Below are 17,439 nucleotides of genomic sequence, written 5' to 3'. Positions count from 1 at the left end.
CAATTTTTAAAGTGTTTCTTGAAAAAACTATTTATATCAAATATTTTCATTTAAATTTGTAAACTTTTTAACTGCTTATTTTATGTACTACAAAAGTTTTCAAATTGTTATACTTCATTTTTAGGAATTATCAGAAACGATTACAGCAGCTTAGTGCCATTAGAATCATCCAAAGAAATTGCTCTGCTTATCTTAAATTGAGAAATTGGTCTTGGTGGCGACTTTATACTAAAGTGAGTAATAATGAATTGTCTTTTATTGAAATGTAAAGTTATTGTGATTAGGTTTACTTTTTTCAATATTTATGAAAAATATAGTTTACCTTTATTTTACAATGTTGAAGTAATCATTTAGTCCATCTATCATATGATTGAAGACTAATCAGGGTATGAGTCCAAGGGTTGGAATAGAGGTCTGTGTAGAAACTAAACCAAAAGGAGATTTAAGAAGCAATATTAGGCATTGTAATTATTTCATAAGAATTACAATGGCATTCCTGTATCAAAACAAACTTATTGAAGATATTCTTTTTAGAGTTGTATAGATTGTAATTGTTGTCTAAGTCAAGGAAACCCGTAACATATATTAATGCCATTCAGAATAAGTTTTTATCAGTTTTTAAAGTCAGTTTTTTGCCTGTAATCAGTAATCAACCTAGAATAAGTAATCAGTTCAGTTAAAAAAAATTAAAACAGTTTAATATTTAATTGTAAAATGATGCACTAATTAATTCTGTTTATACTATAGTTACAGTAGATTAATAGAATCTTATTTTTTTATTAGTTAACTAATTGTTTTACTTATAAATTTTAGGTCAAACCATTACTTCAAGTTACTAAGCAAGAAGAGAAACTTAATGAAAAGGAAGATGAATTAAGACAAGTTAAGGAAAAAATGGAAAAAGTCGAACAAGTAACAACAGAAGTGGAAAAGAAGCTTCAACAGGTGAATCTTCCTTTTCCAAGTTTATTTGCAATTAATTTTATTCAGCCAGCATTAAGCCCTATCTAATGTTATGAAGTTTTCCTCTTTTTTCATTTCTATTGAATAAGATCAAAATGTGTGTTAAGCATGACAAACTAGATAAAGCTTCTGCTTGCAGCTGGTACAGCATGTGGACCACATGTAATGGAACAAATGGTACACTGTGAGCAAAGAGTTAACTACTCAGATGGTTGATTATGTATGAAATTATTTTTCTGTGAACTGTTTCTAGTTTAAAAAATTTTTTTGCTTTAGCATTTTATTTTTTTTAATTATTTATTTATTTTTTTATTGTTTCCTTTTTTGGGGGATCATTAATTTTTAAAATTCATTTTATTAGTAAATTTATTTCTTTTTTAATTTACTAATTTATTTTTTTTTTACAAAAATTAAATTCCCTTCTTATCTCTATATGTAAAACTAAGTACAGACTTTAAAGTATAACATATGTTATTAGCTCACTTATCATTATCATCTAGTTGGAGAGCTGGAATTTTTTATCTGAAAAGTTTACTAATCGTATTATTACGTAAAAATACACTAACTGTGAATGTTACCAATCATTATCAAAATTGCTTAGTATTCAAAATTGTGGACTTAAAATTATGCATTTTATTGATTTTAACTAGTTTTATTATTTTCCAAATTGTAAGCATTCAACCTAAAAGTTTATAAATCTAACGTTTAATTCAGTACAGCAAACAACTCATGTTTTTGATACTTATAGGTCCTAGAAGAGAAGAACACACTAGCTGAGCAGCTTCAAGCCGAAACAGAATTATCTGCTGAAGCTGAAGAAATGAGAGTGAGACTAGCTGCAAGAAAGACTGAACTGGAAGAAATTTTACATGACCTTGAAGCTCGAATTGAAGAAGAGGAAGAAAAGACTCAAACTTTGACTACTGAAAAAAAGAAGCTGCAGTTAAACATACAAGATTTAGAAGAACAGTTAGTATTGGTTATTTTATCTGTTTCCTTTCTTTTTATTTTAGAAAATTATGAATAAAATCTTACTACTTGCTTATAAAAGTTCCCTTATTACACTTATTTTGTTTTGGAAGCAACATATTTATTCTGAAAATTGTCAAATTTTGCTTGGAAAGGCATGGAAATACTTAAAATATAAATAAGCTTTAAAAAAAAAATTAGCCTTAATGTGCTAAAGACACGTAAATTTATTTACAGTTTTTGTGAAAAAAAATGAACTTCTTTGTGGATGCTAATATTAAATTTTTCTGGATAAAATAAACTTAGCTAGAGTTTATATATATATATGATTTTACTATGTTACCAACATTAATTTCTTTTCCGATGCTTACACTGTGAAAGGGAAAGAACTATGTTCATAACACTTATTTTCACTTCTGTTAATACAGTAGGTCTGATAATCCTTCAATGGAGTATACTATTTTAAATCATACATATTTGTTTTGTGATAATTTCTATCATTTGTATTTGTTTTGCCATCTTAGTGTTTTAAGCCTAAATTCACCTAATGTAATATTTTTTGGCTTACTAATTTTAGATGTTTAGATTATATGAAAATCAATAGAGTAGCTGGCATTTTGTCAAGTTGCCTGTCCAGAGAGTTTTGTCAGAAGAACTAAAGAGTTTTGTCAGAAAGTTACAAAAAAACTAATGTGCTAAGACAATTAAAAACAATTAACTAAAGACAATTTTTATCAATCATTAGTTTGAATATCAATAAGTAATTTATTACTAAAGTATTTGAATATTTTAGTGAACTTTACATTTCGTAGATTTTGGTTCATTTAAAAAGAAGATTAAAATGTTTTTATTTATTTTTAAAAGCAGTATTATAATTTTTTTTGAGAAAAAAAATTTAATTTACTTTTTAAAGTTAATATCTTATGTTTCTCTAAACCTGTTTAGATTAGAAGAAGAGGAAGGTGCAAGACAAAAGCTACAATTGGAAAAAATTAGTTTAGATTCAAAACTTAAAAAAATTGAAGAAGACTTTGCAGTCCTTGAAGATAGTAATCAAAAGGTAAACTAAATTTCTCTAAACTGCATATTTTCTGTACATTCTCTATCGAAATCTTATATTTTAAGATTTAGAATGAACTAATTTATTACCATTTGAAGAAATTTCACTTACATAAGCTTTAATAGAAATTTAGATGTTCATTTTTTATATTTAAAAAAATTTAGACAATTGTGTGGTTAGATAGTAAATGTGTTAATTAAAAATATTTTTGTATTCTTTCTGGAATTTTTTCTACTTGTTTGTCTGCATTCATTTTCAAAATATATGTTGTAAAATTAAAGAAAAGAGAATTTAGTGTAGTAGCTGTATTTTAGCTTTTGGATGCTATGGGCCCTCCCTTATTTTTAATTTTATTATTTTTTTTGAAGATTATAAGTAACAATTCTTATTTGCGGGAATTACTTCTAAAATTTAGTTTCATATACTTATTTATTCCATAATAAAAATGTGTTGAAATGTGGTTCTATGTGTTAAAAATTACCTTTGTATGTCTTATCATGCATATCTGCCAAGTCTCCTGTTTTTTAACGAAGACTCCTGTATTTTACGACTATCTCCTGTTTACCTGTATATTCTCAAATTTCTCCATATTTGTTGAAGAAATTTAAAAAAAAAAGAAAAAAGTTTGGTGATAAAATAACTGCTGATGGCAAAAATACTTCTTTTATTCCTCAATAGATAGTGCCTGAACAGATAGTGCCTGAACAGATAGTGCACTGCGATATGTTGAGTGTTAATAGTTAAAGTTATTATAAATAATGGCTCAATTTTTTTTTATTTAGATTAAGATTTATATAAATATTTTTTACTTCACACTAAATGTAAGTGCTTATATTATTTCCAATTTTGAATTTCTCTTTTTGACTTACATGATTATGTATGATGTATCAAAACTTAACACGTAGCGTGATAAATGTCGCTAGTAAAATTTCCGTTATTTTATTTCAACAATGTTGGCAGATATTATCATGTAACATAATGAGTTAAAAACAAATTACTCATTAACATTGTGCCAAAATGAGAAAAAAATGAAAATTAGATTCAAATGTTTATTCTTTTTTTTTTTTTCTTTTTTTTTTTAATATTTTTTTGTCTTAATTCTTAAATTTCATAAGTTATACCAATTAATCTCATTGTTCATGTAAATTTCGCATGAGAAAGTCAGAAATTGAATAAATGAAATTTTTATACTATTGTAATAAAATGAAAATAAATCTGATTTTATTTGTGGCTCATTAAGTGCAAAATATTTCTAGGTTGTAAAAGAGAAAAAGACTTTGGAAGAAAGATTAGGTGAAGTTTCACAAGCCTTGGCTGAAGAAGAGGAAAAAAGTAAGCATCTAGCTAAGCTTAAAGCTAAACAAGAAGCTACTATTGTTGATATAGAAGAACGTCATAGAAAAGAACAACAAGTAAGTTGTAAAACCGTTTTTCTCCGTGTTTTTAAATTCATTCAATTAAATGTGTGTTAATCTTTTGCAAGAAAAATATTTCTTATTTTCTATATAGGTGGAAGTTAAAATTTATCTTGAAGGACTTTTTTTATTTTATTTAAATGCATTAATAATAAATATTAAATTTTTGCAGCAATTTTTCTTGTAATGCCGTAATGTAACTAATGTTAATTTAAAATATCAAGAATTGAACTAATCGATACTATGGGTTAGGATTTAATCTGAATAAAACTGATTTCTACTAACACATTTAGAAATCTAGGCAAAGTAGAAGAAACTGAATTTGTAATGCTGTTTAGCATTTGATTTGTTCTTTTACTTGTTAAGTATACAATTATAAAATCAAGTTTTACTATATGCTTTTAAATAACAAATCGAAAAAAGTACAATTGTTTTAATTTCGTAAGAAATTTTTTTTTTTTTTTTAAATTGTTCTTTTTTATATTTGCTCTTACTTAGAAAGCATGTGTTAAAAAGTTTAGAAAGTTTAAGCTAAAAGTTTTAAAAGTTAAGCTAAAAGTTTCAAGTAAAGTTTAGAAATTAATAGTATTTTTCAAAATATTTAAAAAAAATTTTTAATTGTTAATATTTCTTTTTGTAAAAGGCTTTTTCTATTTCTTCTGGGAGGGGGTTTCCCTTGTGGTCGAATCTTGCCATCTTTGCTGTGATTTTTACTGGTTTTAAATAAATCCAAGTGGTGATAACAATGACTGAAACATTTATTAAGCAATAAAAATAACAAGATATATATAAAAGCAAATTTGCCCACAGTAGCAAAAATTAGCCAAATATTTAAAACACTGTTTGAGGAAAAACTGGCTTCATTTGCCTGTTTCTCTTCATTTCTCTTTGTTAATTATTAAATCGGCGGCCTAATCAATTTTCTTACTAGTGATAAGCTAACCACTGCACTTGTTGTACTTGATCACTGCACTCTTAACTTATTTATATTTTAACTTATTTCATATTAATTAATAAATTCAGCAGAAGCATGGGCACAAGAAAATAAGAGATAAAAGTAATAATTAAAAATGTATCCTAAGAAATTTCTACTGTGATTCAACACTGTTTTAGACAGACTTTTTTTGTTTCTAAAACTGATTATAATAATCAGAGACCTTGCTTATGAAGTTAAATAAAATTCTCCTATGATATACATATCTCAAATGTATAATTCATTTATTACAAAATATGTTTTTTCAAGTGGAATTTGGATATGAAATTCTTTTATGAATTTTTTTCTTTCTGAATTGTCAAGTTGTTCTCTATTTTTTTAGTTTTTCTGTATCATCATGCTAAGAATACTACAAAAAACTCTTTCTAAAACTTATCTGTAAAATTATTATGTTTGTTTCGTAGGCACGACAAGAATTGGAACGTGTAAAACGACGCACAGAAACTGAATTAAATGATGTAAAAGAACAGCTGAATGAGAAAAAGGCTCAAGTTGAAGAGCTTCAGCAGCAGCTAGGTAAAAGAGAAAATGAATTGAATCAAGTATTATCCAAGTAAGTCATTTAGTTATTTTAATAAATGATAATATCCTATGTGTACATTATTTGAAATTGTGAAGTTTTAATCACCTTATGCAGTATGACATGACTCAAAAGTTAATATGCATCTGCACTGTATATTCTGTGCCTACCTGTGTAGTGTATATTTGAACAGCATTTCTGCTATACGTAATTTTACAGAAATGTAAAATATTTTAAATTAGTGGAGATATTTTGAAAGGCTGTCTTCAAAGTAAATGGGACACATATTTACTCTTGTTTAGACAAACTTCTAAATCCATTTTGTAAAATTTTTTTCAACAAATAAAAAAAAAAATTTACTGATTTTCCTTTTTGTTTACTATTCTATTAATTGAAAAAACAAAACCCAACTTAATAAATGTATTCACCATTTGATTTCTTTGCCTTCATGAAATATTTTCCTGGGAAAGAAGTTACTTTGCTCTCTTCAATTAATTTAATATTTACAGAAGTTATAACCTTTGCTTGTGGTGGTAATTTGTACTTTAGTGCAATGCAAAACCTTTATGTATAAATATTGTGTAATTCTTAATAGTTACATAATTATTTTCAATAAACCAAATTTTTCAATTAGTTTTTAATTAAATAAAGTTTTATGAATTTAAAATGCTGACACAGTTATTATTCTGACTAAAGTATTGGAAATATTACTTTTTCAATATCCTGTATTACAATTTTATGAACATTTTATTATTTCTTTCCTAAAGTTGTTGTCTATTTGTATTTTGAATGTACAAACAATATATGAATATTTAATTTTTTAAAGAGTTGAAGAGGAAGCTGCTGCAAAAGCTCAAGCTTTGAAAAACTTGAGAGAACTGGAGGGCCAAGTTTCTGAGCTTCAAGAGGATCTTGAATCAGAGAGACTTGCTCGAGCTAAAGTTGAAAAGCTCAAACGGGATTTGAATGAAGTATGCTATTTTAGCTCATAATTTGTTATTGCTTAGCAATAAGAAATGTAAAAATAAATTTTTTTTTGACTTAACATAATATGACGAGAGTTTGAATGGAAAAGCTAATAATAGATTTTGTAAATAGTTAAGGAAATTTACTTTTCTGCAAATTGACTCCATTGAACTTAACAATGTTCATATATTAGTGATTTTTCACTGGTTGGCCTTTTTTTCTTCTTTATTTTCAGAAAAGAGAAAATAACATTTTAGGAAATAAATTGCAATGACCTAAAAGCAATACATTTATATGAAACAATATCTTTTACAAGTTTTCGACATGTATCCAATTTTCTTAAAAGTAAATTTCATCTGTACCTATAATAAATTTCAGTCTTCTTAAAAATGTATGGGTATGATTTAATGTGTAATTTTATTAATGTGTAATTTAAGGATAAAATTTAATGACGAATTTTTTTTCACTATATTTCTTTATTAAATGTATGTATTTATTAAATGTATGTGTAATTTAAGGATAAAATTTAATGAAATTTTTTTCCCCCACCATATTTCTTTATTAAATGTATGGGAAATGTTAGCATTTTTTCTTAACTGTTGCCATTGAAATATATTTATTATTAAAGCGCAATTTAAAAGGCTTATTTAGCTTCTTAAATATTCATATGAAATTTATTATATTGCAGAATATTTCCAATTTTTTTTGGTTTTTCTTCCTTATTATTTTATATCTATATCTTTTATATAGCTTTATATTAATACTATACACTGTTTTTGAAAAGTTTTCTCTTTATTTTTAACAGTTAAATAATTAGGAGAATATATGTCAAATAGTTGCCTTGGAATTTTGAATAATTTTGAAAACATGTGAATATAATGTAATTAAGAATAATAAAAGATTCAGGATTCATTCCTTATTTATTAAATTGTACATTTATTTACTTCTGCAGGGCTGATTAAAACTAAACTCAGTGGCGCGACAGCCCATACAGAGCCAAGGCCTACTGTGCCCATCTCAGTTTTCTTGACTATGGGCTCTGGGGTGCAGGAGCAGATGTTCCGGTTAGGTGGTCAGCCAAACGCGAAACCCCCAGTGTTTAGTTCCCAAGCGTGCGTGGTACTCATTTATCGACCCACTGAAGGGATGAAAGGCTGAGTCAACCTTGCCCGGCCCGAGGATCGAACCCAGGACCTGTGGCACAGGAGCGCGGAGCTCCAGAAAAAATCTGTTTTTCCGGATTTTTCGCTAACTGTGATCCGGAAGTTTCCAGAGATTGAAGGTCCAGACGTTTAACAAAAATCAGCGATCACAGAAGTTTCCGAAAATCAAATTTTCAAAGGTGGAACTTAAAAACACAGTTTATTTTATTTGTTTGTAAGGGAGAGCCAGATACTTAATAAGCTTATATTCAAGATTAATATTAATTTTTTATCAGTAAATAGTTATTATAATCATAAACTCGGGAAAGAAAGACATATTTGTAAATTTTAATTACTTCTCCAGTTCATCATAGGTATGTGTAAATGTTATAGGAATGTGTAAAATTTTAAATATATTTTAAGTCAACCAAGAAATATTGAGAAAAAGGAAAAAAAAATATTGCTTAAATTTTTTTCTAATTTTTCAAATTAAGCTGGAGTTTTTTTTAAACCAAGGAAATTTTCTAGAATTTTAACTTGGGAATTTTAACATAAATTTGCTTGTGGAAAATTTATAAAATTTTGTTTCTGTTTTTCTGCATTTTTGCGAAGTTTACCTGTACTTTTTTACTCCTTTTTTTTTTTAATCCTCTTCAGATTGTCCTTTCATATAAAGAAACTAAAATTTGGCAAATTAATTTTACAGGAATTGGAAGCACTGCGAACGGAATTGTTAGATTCTGAAGAAAGTACTGCTGCCCAAGAAGATTTGAGAACCAAGAGAGAGCAAGAGTTGGCTCACTTAAAGAAAACTCTAGAAGACGAGACTTCTGCCCACGAATCCCAGATTGTTGACTTAAGACAAAAACATAATTCCGCTTTAGAAAATTTGAATGAGCAATTAGATTCTCTAAGAAAAGTATGATAGTTTACTTTAATTTAAAATGTATACTTATTAAAAAAAATTTTTATCTTGATTGTGGATTTTTTTAATTTTTTTAAAATTTATTTATAGGCTAAAGCTTCTTTAGAGAAATTTAAAGCAAATCTTGAAGTTGAGAAAGCAGAATTAGCAAATGAAGTAAATGCCTTGTCCACATCAAGACAAGATTCTGAAAGGAAGAGAAAACAGTTAGAATTACAGTTACAAGAAATGACTGCCAAATTAGCTGATGTAGATAAGAGTAGAGTTGATAATACGGAACGAGCACTGAAACTTCAAGTAAGATATTTCATGCATTACAGTATAGGGAAGCACAACTTTTTCAGGAGAGGGTAAAATTTTTTTTTGTCTCTTGCGGACCATAATGAATTATTGATTATAACTTAATTGTTCCTTATTATAATAACTATCAACTTGTCCTTAGAATGTCTAATTTACTTTAGCTGTACGTTCATAGTTAACATCTATAATTTTTAAACAAATCCTTGTACTACGTTTGCTTTGAACATACTTTAGTTACAGAAATTTTTTTTTAAAAAATTTGAAGTGAAATTCAAAAAGATTAAAGCTTTGATATCTTGATGTACTACCTCTAAATTTGAAATTTAAAGATGTGTAATTTTAGTGGTCCTTTAAAGTAATTGAAATTAGCCTAGGTAAGTTGTAAACTTTCTTACATTAGTTGGTTCTTTATAGTTTTTTTTATTTTATTGGAAGGCAGGAAATCCTTTTTTAACCATTCAAAGGTTGCAGGTTGTGCACCCTTATTTTAGCATTTCAATCTCACTTTCAAACTGTGTTGCAAAATTTAATTACTTGTTTTTTTAATACAGGCTGAGTTAGAATCAGTGACTGCTGAGCTTGAAGATCTTGAAACAAAAGCCTCAGCTGCAATAAAGCAAGCTGCAGTTCTGCAAAGTCAGTTAGCTGAATCTCAAGACCTTCTCCAAGAAGAAACAAGGCAAAAACTTGCCATTAATTCTCGTTTGAGGCAAATCGAAAGCGAAAAGAAAAGTTTGCAGGAACAATTGGATGAGGAAGAAGAAGCCAAGAAAAACTTCGAGAAACAAGCATCTATTTTAACTCTACAAGTAAGTTATGAAATTAAGATGTCAAACAATGTACTGGACTTTTATTTAATATTTGACATTTTGCTTTCACTCTTAGCTGATGTAGATAAGAGTTAACATTCAGTTTTTAAGTTTATTTCATCCCCTACTGAAAAGTTTAGTGCAAGAACTTATTCAGTGATTTTTTTGAAAGTAAGATAGTATAAAAATATCATGAAGCTATTAACAAAGCATGTATATTTTGTTGTAAACCATGTTTTATGATCTTGCTGATTACAGAATGAACTAATATTTTTAATTCACAGCCATCTTTACATTTTTAAAAATTATTTCAGAAAAAGCCTCTTTTTTTGCAAAATATGTAAAAAAAATTCATTTATGCCTATTCTATTTGAATATAACATGTATTTTTTAATGTTTTTAAAACCTAAGGTTTTGTATATGTTTGTAAAAGTTGAATCTCTGTGTTAAACTTTCAGAAGTATTGAAAATACTTAATTGGTCAATAGTACTTATTTTTTTAAGTAAGTTTTCTTTCAACTAAATTTTTCCAGAAAAAAGGCCTAAAATTGTAATATTCTTTCAGAATTGATTTTTTCATGTCTTAAATTAATTTTTAAATAAGAATGCAAATTTTAACCATAGGCTACTTGACCATTTGTATCAGGTATTGTAAATTTTAAATTTTTGTTACGTTAATCTTAAGTTAATCTTTATTTTCTTTTATTAAAATTGAACCTTAGAAAGTCATATAATTGTAGTTTTTTTTTAAAATCTAAATTAACATTTTTAAATACCAAAGTGTTTAAGATTTAATAAAAAATGAAATAAAAAGAATAAAAAAAAAACACAAATTTCTGAGAAAATAATTTAAGAAGGAAGAAAAAGGCAACCTGCCCCAATGTGTATTGATAATGTGTGTATATACAATTAAAAAGCTTATCCTAATTAGCTTGTTTTTGTAACTTTATATAGTTACGGTCTTAATTTCTCGATACTCTAGATTTTAGTTTGCTTAATAGGTCCAATTTAAATAATATAGTATGGTAGTAATTGTTAATTAAACGAACTATTTCATTAATTTGCACATTGTTATAAATCAGTTGCAAGACATGAAGAAACGTGCTGATGAGGAAGCACAGCAGGTTATTGCATTGGAAGAGATCAGAAAGAAACAGGCCAAAGATCTTGAGCAACTTCAAAGGCAACTTGAAGAGATGCAGGCTGCCGAAGACAAACTTCAAAAGTCTAAGAAAAAGCTTCAATCGGAGGTAATTATTTTTTTTTAACAGCATTTTCCTTGATTTAGAATGCTGCGATTTTGCCAAGCTATGATTTCGTTTATGATAACAGTGCTGCTACTGATTTTTCTAAATCTGAGGTTGAGAACTCTGGAAGCAAACACATCAAGTTTGTAACCATTTTGTTAGACACAATGTTAGTAACAAATTCTTTGAATTGAAATATGTTAGAATTTTGAACAATACAGCATACATATTCGCAAAATCTGTGGTTAAAGGACATACATTATTTGGTAATAAAATATATTTGAGGGACCATTAACTCAAGGTCAAATTAAGTTTTTTGCTAATTCTGAAAATACTAAGTACAGCAAATAGGAAAGGGAGCAAAATATGTAAACAAATAGATGCAAAAAAATTAAACAAATAAAAACAAATAGATCCAAAGTGTAAACAAATTGATGGATAGTGTTTTCCTCTCTGTTGTGTCACTTTTTGGTGAAAGATGTCACTTCCTGTTGTGTTAAAGCTAGGAGAAATTGGGTGTTTTATTGTTATGTAATTATGTTCTACTCTTAGTAGAGTGATGTATAGTTAGGATAGTTTTTGTCTTTGTGCTTAGTTTTATCTTTTCAATAAAATTACTCTTTAAAATACATGAACAGCGTTTCTGAGAGTTGAATGTTTTATTTTTATAGTTTAAAAGATTTCTGCAACTTAAAAATTTTTTTTCTGTTTACATTAATGCCAAATTTTGATTCCGTGATATCCAGTTTTTTTTATATTATAGTCTAAATTTGATTAAAATCAAGCAAAAATCAGAAATCTGTTAAAAATCACAAATAAGCGTGAAATTGCACGAAGTCGCAAGTCTAAAAGAAATTTTTTTGTAAAGGGAAAGAGTTTTGTTTATTTTGATTGTTAAAAAATGTCTGGAAAAAGGAAAAGAGACCCTTTCGGTAAACGAACCTCTAGATAAGGAACTTTGTTCTGTATGTAGTAACTTGTATTACTGCGAGCTTGCTTTATTTAAATTAATTTAAGGAACAAAAAGACATTTGGAAATATAACTGTAGTGTTTAAGTGATTTAATTTTTTTTACATTAAAGAAATAAATTTCAGTGATTATCTTAGTTATCTTTATTTAATACTTTATTTTGGATTATATTATTTATTTAATGATAACCTTAAACAAAATCTAGTATGAACTGTACAGATTTGAAATCTGTATCTATTATTATATTAATTTTTATTATTATACTTTTATATTTATAGGTAGAAGATTTGAATATGGAATTGGAAAGCCAAAGGACTAAAGTCTCAGAATTGGAGAAAAAGCAGAGGAAGTTCGATCAATTGCTTGCTGAAGAAAAAGCAGTATCAGAAAGAATTGCACAAGAAAGAGATAATGCTGAAAGGGAATCCAGGGAAAAAGAGACCAAGATATTATCCTTGATTCGAGATTTGGAAGATAGCCAAGATAAGCTGGAGGAATTGGAAAGGATGCGCAAACAACTGCAAATGGAACTGGATGAACTTGTTAATAGTCAAGGCACAGCTGATAAAAATGTAAGGTTATATTTTTTTCTTAAATCTGTAAGCAACTTGAAATCAATAAAGTATTTTGTATGAATGTTTTATAAAAAATAAATAAATGTCCAATAAAATCTGGACCAAGGGTTTCCAGCCTGAGGTCTTTTGAAGATACATCTACAGAACACTGAAGTCAAACATCACTGACGTCAATAAGCAAATGGGTGACCTCTAAGATTGAAGGAGCTCGGTACCTGTTCTCGTTAAACTTTTTTATCATAAAGTGCTTTACTTCGCGCTCAGATTATCATGCTGCAAAAGATCAAAATTGTGATGATCAAATATGTCTCCAGATCATCCTCAGGGATGTTTCCCAGAATGTCGCTAAGAGCCCATTGTGCAGTTCTAGTGTGATGTAAATTAAATCCTATTTTGATTTCTCTAATTTTTCATGAAATTTAATGCTTTTTTGTTCCCTTTACTCCCCAGGGTGCGTAGCGTTTGTAAAAAGTACTTAAAGGTGCTTTTTGGGGGATTTCGTTTTTAAAAGCTTTTAAAGGTGCTTTTTTCAGCTGGCGTTTTTAAAAAGTGCTTTTTTTTCACGAAGAAATTTTTTTTCCTTCAGTGATATCTGGTAGATCCCATGCATTTTACGAAAAATGGGGTGTTTGCTACGTAATTATTCACGCGGACTTCGTGTCGTACTCACGTTATGACTTGCGCATGCGCGCACACTTGAAACCAAAACCCGAGTGCTCCAATTCGGATAGAGAATATCAGATGCTTATGAAATCTTTTTCTTTTTAATTTTATTCTTGTTTATTTTATTTTACTTCTGACACTTTTTTGACGTAGGGGGTAAGGGTACTTTTGTTCTGAGTTCATGATCAATTTGAATTCACTCAGTGATGTGGGAAAGTACTGATTGTTTCGATTTACGTCCGTTTCTTTTTGGGTTTTTTTTAACGCTAAAACTGTTCATAAAAAGTTTTTGTTTTTCAATAATATCATTGATTGAATATGAATTTTTTGAGTGCTTGAAAATTTTTGTAAGGTGCTTGAAAAGTTTTTAAAAAGTGCTTATTTTTTATTTAAAGATTTGGCTACGCACCCTGCTCCCTTATCAAATTTAACATATTTTTTGGATTCTTTTTTTAACAAGAAACAAAATAATTTGAAAGATTTTGGCAAAAAATTTAAATCTATGTTTCGGGTATGTAGAATTTCCTCTAATTTTTCTCTTCTTTCTTTTCTGATCTATATCCTACGACAATAATAGAGCTTGAGATAAACTTCCTTTTTTTTGTAACAGAAGATATACCTTGATTTTTTTCACAAGACATTTTTTCTTCTGGTCATTAATTTTAAATAGCTATATTTGCCATCAAATTAAAATATTTGTCTAGACTTTTTATTATTAAGCAAAAAAGAAAACTTTTCATTTTTTTAAATTTGTAATTTAATACTTGTGTTTGTTTCGCTAAGCTTGAGATGAAAGTTGGCCAAAAAAATTCTATGTATGGTCCATGTTAAGTTACTGCTCACTAATAGCTGAATGTTTTTGATTGTGACCCTCTTAGTTGGAAACCCCTAGTCTGTAATAACTGTAATATATATTAAAAATATTCATAGAATAAAAAAAATATTGATAAAAATAATGCTTGATATTTTATTTCTATATGCAGTGAAGTTCCTATTTAAAAAAATTTCTCACTTAAGTTATTTACTTTTTTATTCCTTTTTTCTACAATATAAACTAAACATATTAAACTAAACCATTTAAAAAATCGTTTTTATCTTTCTACTGGTTAAATAATCTTTTTAGAATATTAAATTTTCTTTAAATTGTGAGAAGTCATTAGAATGAAATTGTTGGTAAAAGAGACATTATAAGTTCTTATAACGTCAGAAAAAATGAAAATGTTCCAAGAAAGAAAAATATGAAGATATTGAATAATTTGCCCAGCAAGATCAGCTAACTGAACTATTTAAAAATATATATATGGTTTAGGAGGAGAAAAATTTTTGTAATGAACTAATGACTGTTACAGCTTTTCAGAGTTTTCATGGGAAGACTGGTAAAATGTGATAATTTTTACTTCTTAACATACGAGTGACACTTAATTTCATATGTTAGTCATAAACAATTGAAAAAATGAGTTTCTGAGCTTAATCGTCAAACTAAAATTGTGCAGCAATGTGTTAGCTTCAATTAAAAAAAAATATATATATATATATATATTTAATCAAGCATGCATGATTTTTTTTAAAGAAATTATTTACGCTTACCTTTTTGTTATTTTGCTTTATTTAAAGGTTCATGAATTGGAAAAAGCTAAAAGAGCTTTGGAAAGTCAACTTGCTGCTCAGAAAGCTCAAATTGAAGAACTGGAGGACGATATGCAACTTACTGAAGATGCCAAACTTCGCCTTGAAGTAAATATGCAAGCCATGAAAGCTCAATTTGATAGAGATCTGCAGGCAAAGGATGATCAGGCAGAAGAAAAAAGGAGATCCTTATTAAAACAAGTAATTTGAATTTTATATAGCATTCAATTCTTGCTAATTGATTTAATTTTTTGTTCTGCTTCAATTGATATTAACTGCATTGACAGATCAGAGATTTAGAGTCAGAGCTTGAGGATGAAAGGAAACAGAGGACTGCTGCAATCAGTGCCAGGAAGAAAGTTGAAGGAGACTTTAAAGACATGGAACAGCAACTAGAAATGGCCAATAAAGTTAAAGAAGATGCTTTGAGGCAGTTGAAAAAATTACAGGTAATATTTAAAGTTTGTTTTTTAATATTGATAAAGTTATTGCAATTATGCGAAAAACATTATGGAGATTGAGATAAGCAAAGTTTTCTTAAGTTTACAAATCAACTTGTTTTGAGCTCTAAACTATGAATGTTGGTTTGCTAGTTGGAATACAGGATCCATTTTTATCTGGTAGTTATCTTATACCTGTGGCGGGAAGAACTACTTTTTTTAAAAATGTATCTACAATCTATTTTTAGAGTGTAGGCACAATTTCACTACTTTTAGGAGACTAACTTTGCCGAAGAATTAAATTTACACGCATGTTAAAAACTGTGTCGAAGAAAAAATTTGCTTATATAGACATGCTGAATAATTAAGAAGTATCAATTCATGTTACTGTTAGCCAGTTTGTTATTATAATCATTTTTTTATGAATTTGTTCTTGTCACCTTAAACTTTTTATGCTTTTCTTAACAGCGAATATCTAGGAAATGCTAAGTGTAATGATTTTTGTTAAGTTTTTAATGCTTTTTTTTTCACTTTTCAACGCGATTAATAGCATTGTAAATGCCAGTTATTTCATTGTTCCGTTTTTTTCTTCTCCAGTTAATTTACTCATAGTTTTTAAAACTCCAATATTATTACGACACAGTAAACTCAAATCCTGCAACTCAGTATTCACTATTTGACGCGATAATTCTATAGTTTTTTCAATACATTTCTTGGCAGTTATCAATGCTGATTTTTGCATATTTTTTATAATCTCGCTATTTTTAATAAGATTTTGCTTTCTGCACCAAACGAATTTTAAAACGTCCATTTAATTAATCCCTTTTTAACGTGTCCGATTCGTTAAAGGAAATAAAAAATCAAAGAACGGTTAGGAAAAAAATTTGATTTCTTCTACCTGCAATCACATGTCTGTTTACATGTTTGCAGAGCCAATTAAAGGACTATCAACGTGATGCTGAAGCCGATCATGCTGCCAAAGAAGAGCTTACTCTGCAGCTGAAGGAAATTGAAAAGAAGGTGAAGTCAATGGAGGCTGAAATGATTCAACTACAAGAAGATCTTGCCAACTCTGAAAGAATTAGAAGAGCAGTTGAAGCTGAAAGAGATGAACTGCAGGAAGAAATCAATACTACTGCTTCCAGAAGGTATCTAAAAAAAAACTCTTTTCTACATAATTTTTCAAACACTGTATCAAATAACTATTAACTCAATTTGACTGCATAGATGAAAATATTTTTGAAAATGTTTTATATTAAGTTCTAGAAAGCTAATTGTTTTATTTGTTTTTACTTATTACACTCATCAAACTAGTTATTTATTCCAATCCATCTATTTTTTAATCTTGTGCAAAATTTAAATTGTTTGAGAGGGGAAAAAAATGAAAATACTATATAATTATTCTTATTATTTTTTAAGTTCTTGCAATTAAAAAAAAAAAAATTGGAGTCATGAAATTTCCTTGAATATGTTTAAATAAGTAGTAGTTTTCCTAGTACATCTAGTAATCCATTTCCTAATAATACATTTGAATAAGTAATCATTGTTTTTAAAGGTTTGTTTCTGATTTTATAAAGGTTTCAAAGCCTTTGGGTGAGATTTTAAAACACTAAATTCAAATAGTGTCTGAAAATTAACTAGCACTCTTGATCGTAAGAGTTTTATTCCATTCTTAATATAAAGTTGTTTTTTTGGGGGGGGGGATGAAAATTTGGTAACAGAAAGTTAAAGATGTAATCGGGTAAAACAATAATATAGTTTTGTATTTTGAACTTGCTTAAAATGGTTTAACAATAAATCTATCATTTTAAAATTTCAAGTAACAATGAGGCTCATTTGTTATTGAGATAAGCTT

The 17,439-nt window shown here is 27.8% G+C and overlaps 1 protein-coding gene across 2 annotated transcripts in view; it reads left to right on the top strand.

Annotated features, from left to right (window-relative positions):
• zip (myosin heavy chain 10) overlaps positions 1-17,439 on the top strand; it is a 120,924-nt gene that overhangs the window by 90,365 nt on the left and 13,120 nt on the right. For both annotated transcript variants that reach the window (XM_071187215.1, XM_071187214.1), the window contains 15 exons: positions 125-233; positions 814-945; positions 1,712-1,932; positions 2,878-2,992; positions 4,249-4,404; positions 5,806-5,954; positions 6,748-6,892; positions 8,736-8,948; positions 9,045-9,251; positions 9,806-10,063; positions 11,146-11,313; positions 12,559-12,852; positions 15,133-15,345; positions 15,432-15,593; positions 16,515-16,732. In XM_071187215.1, coding sequence (XP_071043316.1) covers positions 125-233; positions 814-945; positions 1,712-1,932; positions 2,878-2,992; positions 4,249-4,404; positions 5,806-5,954; positions 6,748-6,892; positions 8,736-8,948; positions 9,045-9,251; positions 9,806-10,063; positions 11,146-11,313; positions 12,559-12,852; positions 15,133-15,345; positions 15,432-15,593; positions 16,515-16,732 — 2,760 coding nt within the window. The remainder of the gene's footprint in view (positions 1-124; positions 234-813; positions 946-1,711; positions 1,933-2,877; positions 2,993-4,248; positions 4,405-5,805; positions 5,955-6,747; positions 6,893-8,735; positions 8,949-9,044; positions 9,252-9,805; positions 10,064-11,145; positions 11,314-12,558; positions 12,853-15,132; positions 15,346-15,431; positions 15,594-16,514; positions 16,733-17,439) is intronic.

This window comes from Parasteatoda tepidariorum, chromosome 9, assembly GCF_982258835.1.
Source record: "Parasteatoda tepidariorum strain Cologne lab strain chromosome 9, Ptep-v5.0, whole genome shotgun sequence".
Classification (NCBI taxonomy): domain Eukaryota; kingdom Metazoa; phylum Arthropoda; class Arachnida; order Araneae; family Theridiidae; genus Parasteatoda; species Parasteatoda tepidariorum.
Note: the sequence above shows the minus strand (reverse complement) of the source record. Positions and strands in the feature narration are given on the sequence as shown.